General features: G+C 33.2%; 1 protein-coding gene across 2 annotated transcripts in view; it reads left to right on the forward strand.

Moving 5' to 3' along the window:
• The window catches only part of USP53 (ubiquitin specific peptidase 53), a 77,520-nt gene that overhangs the window by 56,759 nt on the left and 4,706 nt on the right, over positions 1–16,055 (forward strand). For both annotated transcript variants that reach the window (XM_023220044.2, XM_031935324.1), the window contains 5 exons: positions 120–272; positions 1,540–1,686; positions 3,136–3,874; positions 5,478–5,554; positions 15,884–15,980. In XM_023220044.2, coding sequence (XP_023075812.1) covers positions 120–272; positions 1,540–1,686; positions 3,136–3,874; positions 5,478–5,554; positions 15,884–15,980 — 1,213 coding nt within the window. The remainder of the gene's footprint in view (positions 1–119; positions 273–1,539; positions 1,687–3,135; positions 3,875–5,477; positions 5,555–15,883; positions 15,981–16,055) is intronic.

Raw genomic sequence — 16,055 nt, forward strand, 5'->3', positions numbered from 1 at the left:
CAGTCCTCTTAAGTTTTAAGTAACTTTTTTTACAGTTAAAAATAATCTGAAAAAAATGATTCAAACATCTCTTTTCATGGTACGGAAAGGAATGATACATTTTTGTTTCTTTTTTTAAGGATGTGAAAAGCCTGTAATTCATAAGTCAGATAATTTAAAAGAAAATGGATTTGGTGATCAGGCAAAGCAGAGAGAAAATCAGAAATTTCAAACTGATAATATTTCATCATCTAATCGGAGCCACAGTCACACAGCTGTAGGGAGAGGACCAGGTTTGTGTTTAAATTGTCATTTTTACATAGTTCCGAGTGAGTGTCTTCCTTTTTTCACTTACTGCAGGATGCTTACCTAGTTTTCCTTGCCTATGAAGAGATAATAACAAGTAGGTAACAAAATTCATCTTTTGATTTATGCATTTCTCTGAGAGCTGTAGTTTTACCTGACCAGTTTGATTCCATGAGTTGTTTGAGTTTCTCCATGCACTCAGACTGTGGTAGGCCTGAGGCAGTCTGGACAGTTACCAAATAAAGCAACAATGTGGCATTTCCTTCAAGGAGTTAATAATCAGCTTGAAGCAGAAAAACGTGAGTTAATAATTTAGCATAAATGCCAAAATTAAATTTACTGGTAGTGAATGCAACAGTAGTTCAAAGTTACTATTGCCTTAGTTTGTTCTTAACCTCATTTTTATTCAACTCTGTCTTGTTATTGTTATCCTATAACTAACTTTCACAAGTCGAGTTCTGTAACTTGGGTTCAAAATGAGACCTCATGATACTGTGTACAGTTACAGTTTAGAAATACATGTAACTCTTGTGTGGATGTTCAGGATGATTTTGTAATCAACCTTTAAATATATTAATGAAATAATGTGTAATCATAAAAGTAACTCATTTAATCAAGGGTAGTAACGTTGAGAATTAACAGTTATCCACAAAAAACTAAAATAAAGGCTTTTTAAAAATTATTAAAAATTAAATATTAAAAGTTTTCCTTTCACAGATTATCGATACTCATAGATCAAGGCATTTTATGTTTTTCAAAAGACACCTAGTTTTAAGCCAAGAAATAGTATATGTGTGTGTAAGAATAGAAGCATTGGAACCAGACAACTTGGGTTCATATTCCCGGTTCTCGACTTACAAACTTTGTGAACTTGGGCAAATTTCTAATTTCTCTCTGCCTCAGTTTCCTTACCCAAAATAGAGACAGTAATTGTACTTTGAAGAAGTAAATGAGTAACACATCTGGCAAATAGTGACCAGTTACCTTTAGCTCTTATTATTTTAATGGCAGATCTCTTTCTTTTTTTATACTTGTTTTAGAGGCTATACAAGAAGTTCTAAAAGACAACATGCATCTCCAGTGTCAAGAAAAATCACATTTAGTTTTTAATCATAAAAATACCATTGTATACTATATATCTACATATCTATGCTTTTTAAAATTGTATCTTAACATTTTTATATAGATCGTTTTATTTTTATTGAGCAATTTGAAAAATGATCTGTATCATAGTAAGAATGATTTCTTTTACAGCTAAGTTAAGTCACATTGATCAAAGGGAAAAGATAAAAGACATTTCCAGAGAATGTGCTCTGAAAGCTATTGAACAGAAAAACTTACTTTCTTCACAAAGGAAAGATTTAGAGAAGGGACAAAGAAAAGATTTAGGACGACATAGAGGTAAGTTAAGATCTTGTACTATTGATTTTAAAAGGAGCTGCTAAAATCTTATTTTAAAACTGAATTTTATAACTTTAATTGCTGTATATGTTAAATATAAAAATATATATAAAATATATAAGTTAAATACATATATAATATAGAAATATAAAAATTATATATATTTCTGTATATGTATATATAAATATATAATTTCTGTATATAGTTTATACATAGAAATGAAATTATATTAAAGTTATTTTTAATAACTTTATTTTTACGAGGTAAGAGTTCACTCTTGTGCAGCCTAGAGTGCAGTGACACAATCATAGCTCTCTACAGCCTTGAACTCCTGGGTTCAAGCTATCCTCACATCTTAGCCTCCTGAGTAGCTAGGACTACAGACACATGCCACCACACCTGTCTAAATTTTAAAAAGTTATTTATAGAGATGGGGTCTTGCTGTGTTGCTCAGACTGGTCTTGAACTGCTGGCCTCAAACGATCCTTTTGCCTCAGCCTGCCAAAGTGCTGGGATTACAGGGGTGCCCAGACCTATTATATTTTATATATGTGTATATTTAATAATGAGTAATTTAATACACCTATACTAAATCTAAATATGCAAAATATCCTGGTTCTTATTTAATTCTAACCTGGGATACTTGTATATGGATTTCAATGTTTTAACTTACTTATAGATATAATTCACTCATGGCACATTCAAGTAATGAGGAAGTTTATAAAACTAAGTGAAGGGACTTCTTTTCTGGCAATACCTGACTTTCCCTCTCTTTACTTAGTATTTCCATTTCCACATTATAAGCATGTCTCTTTATGGTTTTATGCTTTTTTCTTTATGGACAGAGCATAATTTAACTGATAGTGATAGACTTTACAGGCTGATTTAAGATTTTTTCTTCAGCAACATCTTTTTTCACACATAACTTTGTACATTTTTGCATATAGCCATAGTATAAAATTCCTTCAGAGGAATTGCTGGGTCAGGATATGTTTACTTTTAATTTTGACAGATGTGGCTCAGTTGCCCTCCTAAAAGACTGAACTAGTCTGCACTCCCACCAATAATGATTGGATGTCTGTTTGTTCACGCTCTCAGCAGCAATTGGTTTAACAAACTTTTAAATCTTTACCAATATAAGAAATGGAAAGTATTTTTATGATTTTTGTTATGAGTGAGATAAGAGTGCTTATTTTTTTTAAAAAACTGCCTCAATTTTGATCTACCTTAGAGGTCATTTTTTAAAGTTTCTTTTATAAATACCCCTCATTAAGCATACATAAAGACTGGAAAAACCCTTTTTAATCTCAAAGCAGTATGTGATATGTACTTGCAATTACTATTTACCTAAAACTCTTTAACATTTTATCTCTAACAGGTATTTGCCTTGTGACTACAAGGTGACTCTGAGGAGTAATTCATGTGTATCTTTAATTTTTTTTTTTTAAGATTTGATTGATGAAGACCTTTCACATTTCCAATCTGGATCACCTCCTGCCCCAAATGGTTTTAGACAACATGGGAATCCACATCTATATCATAGTCAAGGAAAAGGATCATATAAACATGACCGAGTTGTACTGCAGAGTCGAGCTTCTGCACAAATAATAAGTTCAAGTAAATCCCAGATTCTTGCTCCTGGGGAGAAAATAACTGGCAAAGTTAAGAGCGACAGTGGCACTGGATATGATACAGACAGCAGCCAAGATTCTAGGGATAGAGGAAACAGCTGTAATAGCAGCAGTAAAAGCCGGAACCGAGGTTGGAAACCTATGAGAGAAACATTAAACGTTGATAGTATTTTTAGTGAAAGTGAAAAAAGACAGCATAGTCCAAGACATAAACCAAATATCAGTAACAAGCCTAAATGTAGCAAGGATCAAAGTTTTAGTAATTGGCCAAAAGAGAATCCAAAGCAAAAAGGTTTAATGACCATATATGAAGATGAAATGAAGCAGGAAATAGGAAGCAGAAGTTCCCTTGAATCTAATGGAAAAGGAGCAGACAAAAATAAAGGCCTTGTAGAGGGTAAAGTGCATGGTGATAATTGGCAGATGCAAAGGACTGAGTCTGGATATGAAAGCAGTGATCACATCAGTAATGAATCTACTAATTTGGACTCACCTGTTATTGATGGAAATGGTACAGTAATGGATATCAGTGGTGTTAAAGAAACAGTATGCTTCAGGTAATGTAAAAGTTGAATGAATCATTTTTCCATCACTGTTCTTTCTTGTTAATTGCATGAAGTAATTGTCGAAGTTTGGGGTCAATTAAATAGGATGGAAACAGCATGAGCTGTTTTAAAGAGCTTTAAAAAGTTTGTTTCTTCTAAACAGAAGTATGTTTCTGTAAAGAAACCTAGGATATTGCAGTTTATTTGATATTTTAGATTTCCATTTTTAATAGTTATTTCCGGATTCCAAAAATAGCAGTTTTTTATTTTTAGAAAATTTGGAAAGTACTGAAGTTTATTATCATTGTTGTGTCACTGTCAACAATTGACTGGTTTTAAAGCACAGACTTCAATTGGTATCATCTCAGTCATTAAGTTGGTTGTTTAATTCTTCCTTTTTTGGCTTGTGGGGAAGGAGTCTTGCTCTGTCGTCCAGGCTGGAGTGCAGTGGTGCAATCATGGGTCACTGCAACCTCCGCCTCTCGGGTTCAAGCGATTCTCCTGCCTTAGCTTCCCAAGTAGCTGGGACTACAGGCACACACCACCATGGCTGGCTAATTTTTGTATTTTTAGAGACGGGGTTTTGCCAGGCTGCTCTCAAACTCCCAATCTCAGGTGATCCACCTGCCTTGGCCTTACAAAGTGATGGGATTAAAGGCCTGAGCAATTGTGCCTGGCCTGTTGTTTAATTCTTCAATTTATGTAATGTTTATAATCTCACCTCTAACATTTGTAACTCAGAACTGAAGCTAGTTTTTAGTGTCACAACTCATTCTCATGGAAGATATTTTCCCTTTAGCAAATATAAAAAAATTCAATCAAATAACTTTGTGTTCAATTAATTCTAAATACATTTATTATATTACTGTTTAATCCTTCTAACATGTGTTTGTTTGATATTAGCTGATATTTGACCACATTTGTTATTAAAAGGTAGATTTGCAAAAATCAACTGCTGTTTTATGAAAATGCTTGTTTCAATAAAGACTTAAGGAAAGGGCCAGGTGTGGTGACTCACACTTGTAATCACAGCACTTTGGGAGGCTGAGGCAGGAGGATTGCTTGAACCCAGGAGTTCAAGACCAGCCTGAGCAACATGGAAAGATCTCATCTCTATGAAAAAGTTTTAAAATATTAGCCATATATGGTGGCATATGCCTGTGGTCCCAGCTACTTGGGAGGCTGAGGTGGGAGGATCTTTTGAGCCCAGGAGGTTGAGGCTGCAGTGAACCATGTTTGTACCACTGCACTGCATCCTGGGCAAAAGAGCAAAAGGTCCTGGAAAAAAAAAAAAAAAAAAAAAAAAAAGACTTAACAAGGTAATTTTTTATAATTCTTCTTGGAATGGAGTAGCCTAGGGTAGTAGAAAGATCAGGACTTTATAACCAGATAGACTTAGATTTTAATTATTGGGCAAATTCGTTTGACTTTTACAGTCTTTATCTTCTCTTGTAAAATAAAGATAACTACTTTTAAGTATTAAATAATGTACATTAAGCCCTAGAACAACACATGGCATATAATAAATGTTTAACAAATTTTTTTTTTCTTTTTTTAGAATAAACAAAGGCAGTCCATAATAACTGATGTGTTTAGTGTGTATTTTATTTTCTAGTGACCAGATTAAGACAAGCAACCTAAATAAAGAACATGGGGACTGTACCTCCCTTCAGAGCCAAAATCACTTAGAAGGTAAAAAGCTTATTTGAATATAATAGTTGCTGTAAAAAATAAATTATAATTTATTGTTTGCTATTATGATGTACCTAAGAGAAAACCCTATATGACTATAAAAATGACTATGAACATTATTTTTAAATAACCCTAAAATATCAATAAACAAATTTTATTAATATATTATGTTTTAAATTATGTTTTAATCAAGTACATGTGGAAAGAAGGAAATCAGCATTCTTCTTTGTATATATATTGTTATACAAAAGAAAGCATGCTATACTTTCCACATTGGCTTCACAAAGTGTTAATAATGGTTTTGTATCTTTTTATTTGATTGGATAACTATTGCTTTTGAAGTTCGCAGCCTTTTTAATGTGCTGTTTGAATATGTCTCTGATATTAAAGATAGCATTATTATTATTTTTTGATTTAGATGATGAAGTCTTTCAATTTTTTTTTTTTAGTAGCAGTTTGCATTTTAAGTGTCCACATTAGGGACCCTTGAACACGTTGCTTTTCATACTTGCCCTTAAAACTGTTATTTGAGTCTCAAATAGGCAGGAGTATCTGTCTATGGTGGCTTGTTAACACTTTACTTTTACTTAACAGAAGGTATATTTCTATATTTGCAAAGAAAAATGTCATGTTCTGATAGCTTAGAAACTGTCTGTAGACTGTTGGTCTTTCTGACTTTACCCCCTACCTTTTATGCCTATGGGAAATAGGCATAAAAAGAGAATGGTCCATTGAGGTAAGAGTAAAGAAGATAAGAATGGTCCTGTTACTGATAAGTTTATGAGTAATGATGAGGGAAGTTGAGAGCATTCATACTTGAAGGCTTTTAAAGGATGGGAAAAGCTATGAGAAAAGGGGAAACTCTTATCAGGATAGGTAGGTTTTAGATTATGCAATGGTAGTATCTTCAAAATCTCAAGGTGTTAACTCAAGTTTGTTTCTTGCTCACAATACAAGTCCAGAGGTGGTCAGTGTAGTCTCTTCTTAGGAGTCACTCAGGATCCCAGGCTAAGGGGATATGGGTGAGGAGGAGATAAAGGAAGATATATTGTGGAGAATCACCTGCCAACTCTTAAAACTTCAAACCTGAAGTGACACATGCACTTCCACTTCCGTATCATTGACCAGAGCTAGTCTTCTAACCAGGCCTGATTTCAGAGAAGGTAGAAAACTGCAATTTTACAGGTGCTTGGAATTGAATGGAAGTATGTGTGTACAACTCTAATGACTGTCACAGTAGTTAAAAACAGATAGAAAGATTGATAAACAGCCTTCTGGAAAAGTTCCGTTTGGCAACAATAACTATGCAATGGTGTGGGATTATTATAGGCGATTTGTTAGCAACACATAACAGTCCAGAAGCAAAGAAAGTTAGAAATTTGAATGTATACAGGATTCAGGGTTGCTATTGGGAGTATATACCTGAAGAATTTGGGGGAGAGAAGTCAAGGAAGATGATTAGCAAAGGAATTATTATGCTGCGATCAAAGACAATGTTTTCAAATTTTATAATTCAGAGGAGTAGAAGGGATATAATTTTTCACAATATAAAAGAGCAATGAATAGCAAATTTTAATGTTTTTTAGTCTTTATTATCCTTAAGGCTTTTGTGGGGATTATTTTTCAGTTTGCAGACAAAGAATGTGATTAAATGTTAAATTATTTTGTTTTCATCAAATGGTATACTATCAGAAGGAAACACTTATATTAAGGAAATAACCTTCCTTTCCCATATTAGAATGTCTCGCCTGATAAAATCTGATAAGTTTGGTAACCAAGTATTACAGGAAACAGTAAAGGGTTGGCCAGAAATCATAGCAAAAGTCAGTGAGATTGAACAATAACTGCAAGTTCAGTACTTGTTACAAAATGATACTTGCTTCCTGATAGTTATAAAAACACAAGATCGTAGAGATTTTGATGGTCAGAAGTACATTGCTATAAGAACTTTGCAGGAGTTTTCCTCATTTAATATGAAAGTGTGTGTGTGATGTACTTAAAAATGCTTTTTTTGTGATAATGTGTATAACCAAATTTACCATTCTAATTATTTTTAAGTGTACAATTCAGTGGCATTAAGTATATTCACATTGTTGTGCAATGTACTACCATCCATCTCTAGAACTTTTTTATCTTCTCAAACTTAAGTTCTCTACCCATTAAACAGCTCTTCATTCTCCCCTCCTTGCAGCCCTTGGCAATCACCATTCTACTTTTTGTCTCTGTGGATTGGACTATTTTAGGTATCTCATATAGGTGGAACCATATGATATTTCTCCTCTTGTGTGTGTGGGTTATTTCACTTAGCATGATGACTTCAAGGTTCATCCATGTTGTAGATGTATCAGAATCTCATTCCTTTTTAGACTGAGTAACATTCCATTGTATTATATATCACATGTTGTTTATGCATTCATCTGTAAGTGGATATGTGGGTTGTTATTATCCTTTGGGTATTGTGAATAATGCTGCAATGAATATTAGTGTGCAAATATCTGTTTGAGTTCCTACTTTGAAGTCTTTTGAATATATACCCAAAAGTGCAGTTGCTGGGTCCTGTGGTATATATTTAATGTTTTCAAGAACTGCTGTACTATTTTTATAGCAGCTGCACCATTTTACATTCCCACCAGCAGTGCATAAGGACTCCAGTCTTTCCATATCCTCACTAGCACTTGTTATTTTCTGTTTTAATAGGTATTGTATTGTGTTTTTGTGTAACCCATTCTTTATTTAACTAAATAAATTATACTAAAGTTATTTCTGATTTCATAAACTTTCTACTTCAAAGCCTACCATGGTTCTCTAAGCCAGTCTTTGACTTGAGAACATCTGTTTGTGTTGTACCTTGTGGTATTATGTATTCCCTTCCCCCAGTCTGGGACTGAGAATATGTGGAAAAGTGATATAGGAATTTTTCCCCCAAATTAAAAACTTGTTGTGCATGGTTTTTTCCCCCCACAAAGGACAATTTGTTATAATTTTGTGACTATATATGATTTTCTTGGTCATTCCTATTTCTTATTTATAAAATGGGGGCACACTTACATTACTGAACTGTAGAATCATTTTATATCAATAGCTAAAAGACTTAAAATTCAAAGAGCCTTAGAAATTTCTTATTTTCATATTTTCTTGACATTTTGTCAATTTTTAATATTAGTCTATGCAAGTATATTTAATGGTAGAGGACCAAAATCTATAATAATGCTGCTGTTATTTCTGCTTTTTTCCCATTAATAGAGATATTCTGTAGGCTTGTCTGCCTATGTCATGATGAATTCTGCTGCAAAAATCCATCCCTACACTGCCTAAATCTGTTACATTTGGGAACATTGTTTAAATTGCTACAATGCCATCTGGAATGTTTTAGCCCCCTTTTTAAAATCGAATTGTAGTGGAGGGATTTCACACGCCTTAAATTACATTCAGGACAGAAGAAATGATTTCTTCTTACAAAAATGATTTCTTCTGATAAAAAGTATGTTTTATACTTTTTAAATCTTTCAACTTTTCTGAATTTCGAAAATTTATTTCCAAGTAAAAAGTTAAAAGATTACAGTAGACTAATGGTTGCACAGCAATGTAGATGCACTTAATACCACTGAACTGTACACTTAAAAATAGTTCAAATGATAAATTTTGTTATGTATATTTTACCACAATAAAAAGAAAACCCTTTAAGTGTATTACATACTTTTTCATATTAACTGAGGACACCTATTGCAAAATTCTTAGAACAATGTGTTTTGACCATGAAAATCTCTATGACCTTATGTTTTTATAACAGGAAGCAAGAGAAGAAATGAATTTTTGTCTGTCTTTCCAAACCTTTGCTGTGAATAGCAAACCTGGAGGAGAAAATGAAACTAAGTGCTTAGTTTGCATTTTGTTTGTTTTCAAGTGGACATGCTTGGTATTTATATTGCAGAAGATAAGGAACTAATGATGTACAGGGAGAGAAAGGCATAAAGAATAGAACAGAACAGTAATTGATGGAGTAAGACCCTTGAGGTAGAGTGAGAAGGAAACAAGGTGGAGACAGGATTTGAGTGAAAAGGATGGTAGCTTTTCTGTGATGAAGGAGAGAAAGATGAGAGCAGATATTGATGAGTGTGTATTTGTGTTAGGTAGAACAGTTGAAGTGTTTATACCTAATGGACTTTCTTTTTTCTATGAGGTGCGGTTATCTACTGAGATAAGTACATAGTAGGTTAGGATATTTACAGATCATATGTAACAGATCACAAAAGAATTCAACAACTTTTGCCGTTTGCTTCTGGAGTCTGCAATACTTGGCTTAATCTCAGTGGATCCTAGAAGTCAGGATTAGTTAATGCTGAAAGTCATGATCTGGGACTTAACAAATAAGAGTGAAAGAAGTTAATCAGTGGTTTAAAAAATCTGTTAAGTCCCTTATTTCTTCTTGTACAAATAGTCTGTACCTCTACCTTCTTAAGTGAAATATACTGTCCTTAATGTTGTTACATCCTAGAATTAAGTCAATAAAAAATTTTGTCAGAAGTATTTGTACGTTTCTCTAAGAGGTTTTTGGCAAACTAGAGAGTTTGTTCATTTAAGATAAATACATTGGAAAGTGTATTTAGAGAAAAAGTACTTTTGTCAGCCGATTATTTTTCTATGCATATTAAACATTTTTTCTCTAAGAATTCACAAACTGATAACACATAATCTTTTCTCTTGCTGTGGCCTACGCAGGACCACCAAATGGCTACCTATGTACTTTTTTGAAACTAAACTTCTGGGATTGAAATTTACTTTGTAGCAAAATAGCAATATTTGCTCTTCCTTTAAATTATAATCCCAGTGTGAAAAGCAGGTATTGATTCCTGCTTTTTTATTTTGTAAAATCCCCAAATTTAGATTTCAGATAGTATAGATTATTACTACATATTAAAGTATCTCTCTATTCCTTTTAGTATGTGGTAAATTTAGCCATAAATATTTATCTAGTTAAAGTTTTCTGATTTTTCTAAAATACTCACATTTATTTCAAATATATTTTTATTGTAAATTCAGTCATTGATTTGATTATTGCTGTTGAATGTTTAGGGTTTGTAAATGTAGTATTACCATTATATTCTGAAATCTCATACAAGAGTGAAGATTACATTGTCTATGCCAGCAGTTTGGTTTTATTGCTCTCTCTCTCTCTCTATATGTCTGTTTTAAATGTAGGTCATTTTTTTTTCAAATGAAATATGTATTTTGATTTCTTGAATACTCTGCTTTGGGTTTTTTTACGTATACAGAATCAAAATGGGCATTATTAAAATTTCTTGCCTTGATACTGAGGGTTTTTTTTCTGTGTCAAAGTGTTAAAATTGAACTGTCTTAGATTTGTGAATAACCTGGAGCCAGAATTCCTCACAAAGACACATGGATGTCTATGTCAGCAGAAGAGAAAAATAACATATCTATTTTTAAGTTAGTTGGAATTCTGAAGTCAAACCACTTTGTTGAATGCCTGCCACAGTGATATTACAATTTCAAACATGCTAATAAAACCTCTGCTGCCTCCTGCTGCCCATTGTGTGAATAATTTATAAAAGTAAAGAATTACTTAAGAACTAAATAAACTTGTTTCTTGTTTTGTGAACATTAAACTTGAAATTATGAATTGGCGAATAAATTATGAATCGGCTAATAGTATGAAGTTAAAAATCACACTGGGTAGCAAATTACAATGACAACCCAAAAATTAAGCTTTAAACGTTGACAAATTATTGAGGTTCTTTTTGACATCTTATTTCTTGTCACATCTTTTTTTAATCATAAAATAGCTGTTGAAAAGACTGGCAGAGTTTTTGAGCCTCAGGCAGTGTGTCAGGCTTACCTACAGTGATTTTCTTAAACGTGAAAAATAATATATTCCTTCTAGAGAGACTCTGGGATAAATTTTACTGCTTTTTAAAAGTGTTATGAGTATAGCACTTACAGACTTGAGATAAGTGGGAGGGAAAGATAAGATTTTCTCAATTCATACTTAACTTTTCCTGCACCACTGAGGTGGGAACATGATGGGCAGGATGGAGGTGACTTTAAAAAAAGTACAACAGTGTGTTTTTGAGGCAATTGTTTATTCTGCAGACCTTTATTTGAATGTCTTTTGTGTGCTAGATACTGTGCTAACTTCTGGGGAAAATTTTTTTTTTTAAAGGCACATATATAATCAGAGCGCTTACTGCAATTTAGTGGAAGTAAAAGTGTTAAATCTTAAATCAATGCCAAACTTATAGTTCCTCTCATTCTACCATCTTAAGTTTTTATTATTTACTATATGAGCAATATTGGCATAGAGGGTATTAAATTCTCATGTATATTAAATGACTCTTTCTTGGAAATTGCTTCCAAGATTTAACTTGCAGAGCTTGATCATAATCAAATATAGGTTCTTTTCCCCTTATAGGGCAATACCTAAAAAATATCTAAGATAAAGAACACTTATTGTTTAAAAAATAAAGTTACTGCTTTAATAACTTTGATTTGTTTTCTTTGCAGCTTTCATAGATTTGGTGTACGGTAAAGTAGAAGCAGGAGAATGAGAGGAAAATGAGATGAATGAACATGAGGAAAATGTCAACTAAAAATACAGGAGAATGCAGAAAAACTTACTAGAACTGTAACATAAGTGTAGACAATTAATTGACAGTTCATGCTAATGCCATATATTTTGCTATCTTCTATGGGCATCAGCATGTTATTTGATGTTCACACGAGTGGCCTAGTTTCATCAGAAGGAGATTTAGTATAATGACTTTGTATATTAATGGCATAGTGCAGTGGCACAAGCACTAGCTTTGGAGTGAACCCTGGATTGGTTTAAATGCTCGTACTTACCAGATATATAGAATATTGGTTAGGTCACTTAACTTCCCTGAGCCTACGTTTCCTCAAGTGTGAAAAAGGGAATTGTTTCACAGAACAGTTGTGACTGATGTTTTAAAAGACAACTGTTACCAACTAGAACAGTAGTTTTCAAACTTTTGGGCCTCAGATATCTTTATAATCTTAGAAAAGGATTTATGACCTAAAAGAGCTTTTGTTTCTGTAGGTTATGTCTATCAGCATTTGCTAAATGAGGCACTAAAATTGAAACTTTCAAAATATTTATTCATTTAAAGAAATAACCCAGTACATGCTAACACAAATAACATTTTTAAATGAAAATTAACTATTGAAAACAAAAATTTAGTGAGATGAATGCTAAATTGTTTTATGCTTTCAAATCTCAGTTAATGCCTGGCTTCATATAAGATGGCTGGATTCTTGTTTTGGCATTCAGACTGTTGTGATGTTTTCATGTATGAAGAAAGCCCATTTACACACAGATAATACAGCTGGAAATGGGAATATTTTAATAGCTTTTCCTAAAAATTGTGGATATTCTTCTTTGACACTACACTAAGTAGTAGTTTCTTTAATGCAATGTGAAATCTGAAACCACAGTATTTAACTATTCATCCTCCATTACATTAAAATACATTAGTTTGTCTCGCACTTTGAATGGATATTTTACTCATGCATGATTTTGTAACATCCATGTATGGTCATTTAAAAAATACTGGTTTGCGGCTGGGCACGGTGGCTGACACCTGTAATCCCAGCCCTTTGGGAGGTCGACGCAGGCGGATCACCTGAGGTTTGGAGTTCGAGACCAGCCTGACCAATTTGGAGAAACCCCGTCTCTACTAAAAATATAAAAAATTAGCCGGGCGTGGTGGCGCATGCCTGAAATCCCAGCTACCCAGGAGGCTGAGGCAGGACTGTTGCTTGAGCCTGGAAGGCAGAGGTTGCAGTGAGCCGAGATAGCACCATTGCACTACAACCTGGGCAACAAGAGCAAAACTCTGTCTCAAAAAAAAACCCAAAAAAACAACAAAAAAAAACTGGTTTGCTAAGTTATGCAGGGCTTCCAAGTGTTGATACATTTCACTAATATCTTTCTAAAAACTATTTTTGTTAGTATCACCATAGATACTAGCAGAAAGTCTTTGTAAGTATTGGGAAGTTGCGAAACTCGTGGTGGATATAAGTTTTCCAAAATTCTTACTTTCTTTTCAAAGCCTGAATTTTATCATTGGTAATAAATATTGCCAGTTGTTTTCCATGAATTGACAGGTTCACTTATTTTTAAGAAAAGGTCTGCCAGTACCCAAGTCTGAATAACCAAAGTTTGGTATCTTTTCAGGTAAAAATGGTGTTCTGTGAAAAACCAGCTAAATTCAGCTGACAGCTCAGACAATCTTATAAATGCTTTTTCTTGAAACTGCTGTCATGCCTGGTATTACCACAGCAAAAGTGCTTTATGCATAGTTCCCATTTCCTCATATAGAATAATAAAAAGATGTGCAAATGAAGTAAATTAATAAAATAATTGTTACTGTTTTATTAAGCATTCTTTGAGTAAAACTGGCTTAAAAAAAAAACAAAACACAGTATATGACAATGAAGAATACGGTTAGTACAGTTTAGTGTTACTGCCTTGAATTATGCTAACAGTTTTATCCATTATTGTTTTTGCACCATCAGTGTAAATGGCAACACAGTCAAAAAGAAAAGTAACATCTTAATATTATCATGAAAATAGTTTGACTTCATAGACCCCCTGAAAGGGTCTCGGGGACCTCCAGGGGTCCAAGGCCACACTTCGAGAATTGCTGAACTAGAATAATCTTAAGACTTGGTACATACTGGGTATTCCATAAACTGTAGCTATCATCATTGTGGTGGTACATGACTAAAATAATTTTATACAGTTTTCTACTTCTCATTTCTACGATAAGCGGGTGATGATGTTCACAAAGTAACTAAAGATACTTTTGTGTTTTGTTGATACATTGGTGGTTGTGACTTTTCTATCAGTATATTGGTGCCCCAGGCCTCTTGTGCCTTAGTAAAGGAAAAAGCTCCCTATAGACCTTCAGGTTCTCAGATATAAAGCACCTGCTGTCCCGTAAGGGGGAATCAAAAACTGAGATGGTCTCAGGTAAACTCCTGTACAAATCCAAATGTCTTAGTTCCCTTTTCTTCATCTCTACCTTTTAAAATAATTTTTAGTTTTCAGGGTTTTGTTTGTTCAGTTGGGCCTACTTTATCTGTAGTCTGGACATTAATTTCATTTAATTATAAAGATTAGAGGGCAATAGCTGGTTAAGGTCATGTTTTGTAGAGAGAAATCCAAATGTAGATAATGTTTTACTCTGAACATTAAGATTGTTAAAGGCTCTCCAGTGAATTCTTCTAGAATTGTTCAGAGGGAAATAGATCTGCTGTATTTTATTTGGTGCTACATTGACCTTTAGGCACTAATCAAGAGCTAGCTATAATTACACAGAGAAAATGGTTAATTTGGTATATGAAATCTTACCATGTAGCAGGCTTGGAAGTATAAACACACTTGGAAGTAACAGAAGTCACACTGTAAATTATTAGTATAACTTTTTTCATAAGACTTCATTAAAATTAAATTCAAAAACTATTTGGTGCCTATTAAATGTCAGAACCAGGGGAGAAGTTAAGTATCAATTATTAGGAAGCATTATGGCATCATGATAGTTAAGAGTACCGACTTTTGAGTCATAAAGATCTAATTCTGTAGTATATAGATATATATACTTAACATTTCTAAGCCACTGTTTTCTCATCTGTAACATCAAGTTGATAGTCATTTCTTATTAAGGTTATTGTAAAGATTAAATGAAATATTCATTCTCACAACTTGAGTAAGCAGTCAATAAATGGTAGCTAATTAGTAGTGGTATATTTTATATGCTGTCATAATAACCTCCTACCAATTTTAATTAAGTTTAAATTCCTAATATTCCCATGAGGTAGGTAAAATGGATTATCATTATCACATTATATAAGTGAGGGAACTGAAATTTTAAGAAGTTAAGAGGCTTGTTTACCTACCCATAATTAGTGAGTCCAAACTGCAACTCAAGCCAACAATCTTCAAATGCAGGGTTTTTTCACTGTTAACACTTGGTCAGTAAAGATCTTGTCTCAAGTAACAGGGGAAACACATATACCGATCTGCATGACCCAGCAGGAATAGCACTGTTCTGTCACGGATGACACCCTCAAGTGATAATAAACTGAAGAAATTTTGCATAAAGCGTTAAAAAAAGAACTGTTATTTTGAATTGAGTCTTCAAGAATTCATTTTTTTTTTAATTGGAAGAGATTACCTGTTTATAAAAAGCTTTATGTATATATAGAAAAGTATAAATGAAATAAATTCTGTAAGATAATTTAAATAATTTTGTTTTCCTCATCTCTTCTCCCCACCCCACCCAACCCTAGGCTTTAGAAAAGAACTCAGGAATTTGGAAGCAGACTATAAATCTCACGAATTCCACCCAGAATCACATTTACAAATAAAAAATAATTTGATAAAAAGGTAACCATAATTTTTTTCCTTAAATACATGTATTATAGGCACATTGTTTATCAGAAGGGCATAAATACATATTAT

The sequence above is a fragment of the Piliocolobus tephrosceles genome, chromosome 3, assembly GCF_002776525.5.
Source record: "Piliocolobus tephrosceles isolate RC106 chromosome 3, ASM277652v3, whole genome shotgun sequence".
NCBI classification, from domain to species: Eukaryota; Metazoa; Chordata; class Mammalia; order Primates; family Cercopithecidae; genus Piliocolobus; species Piliocolobus tephrosceles.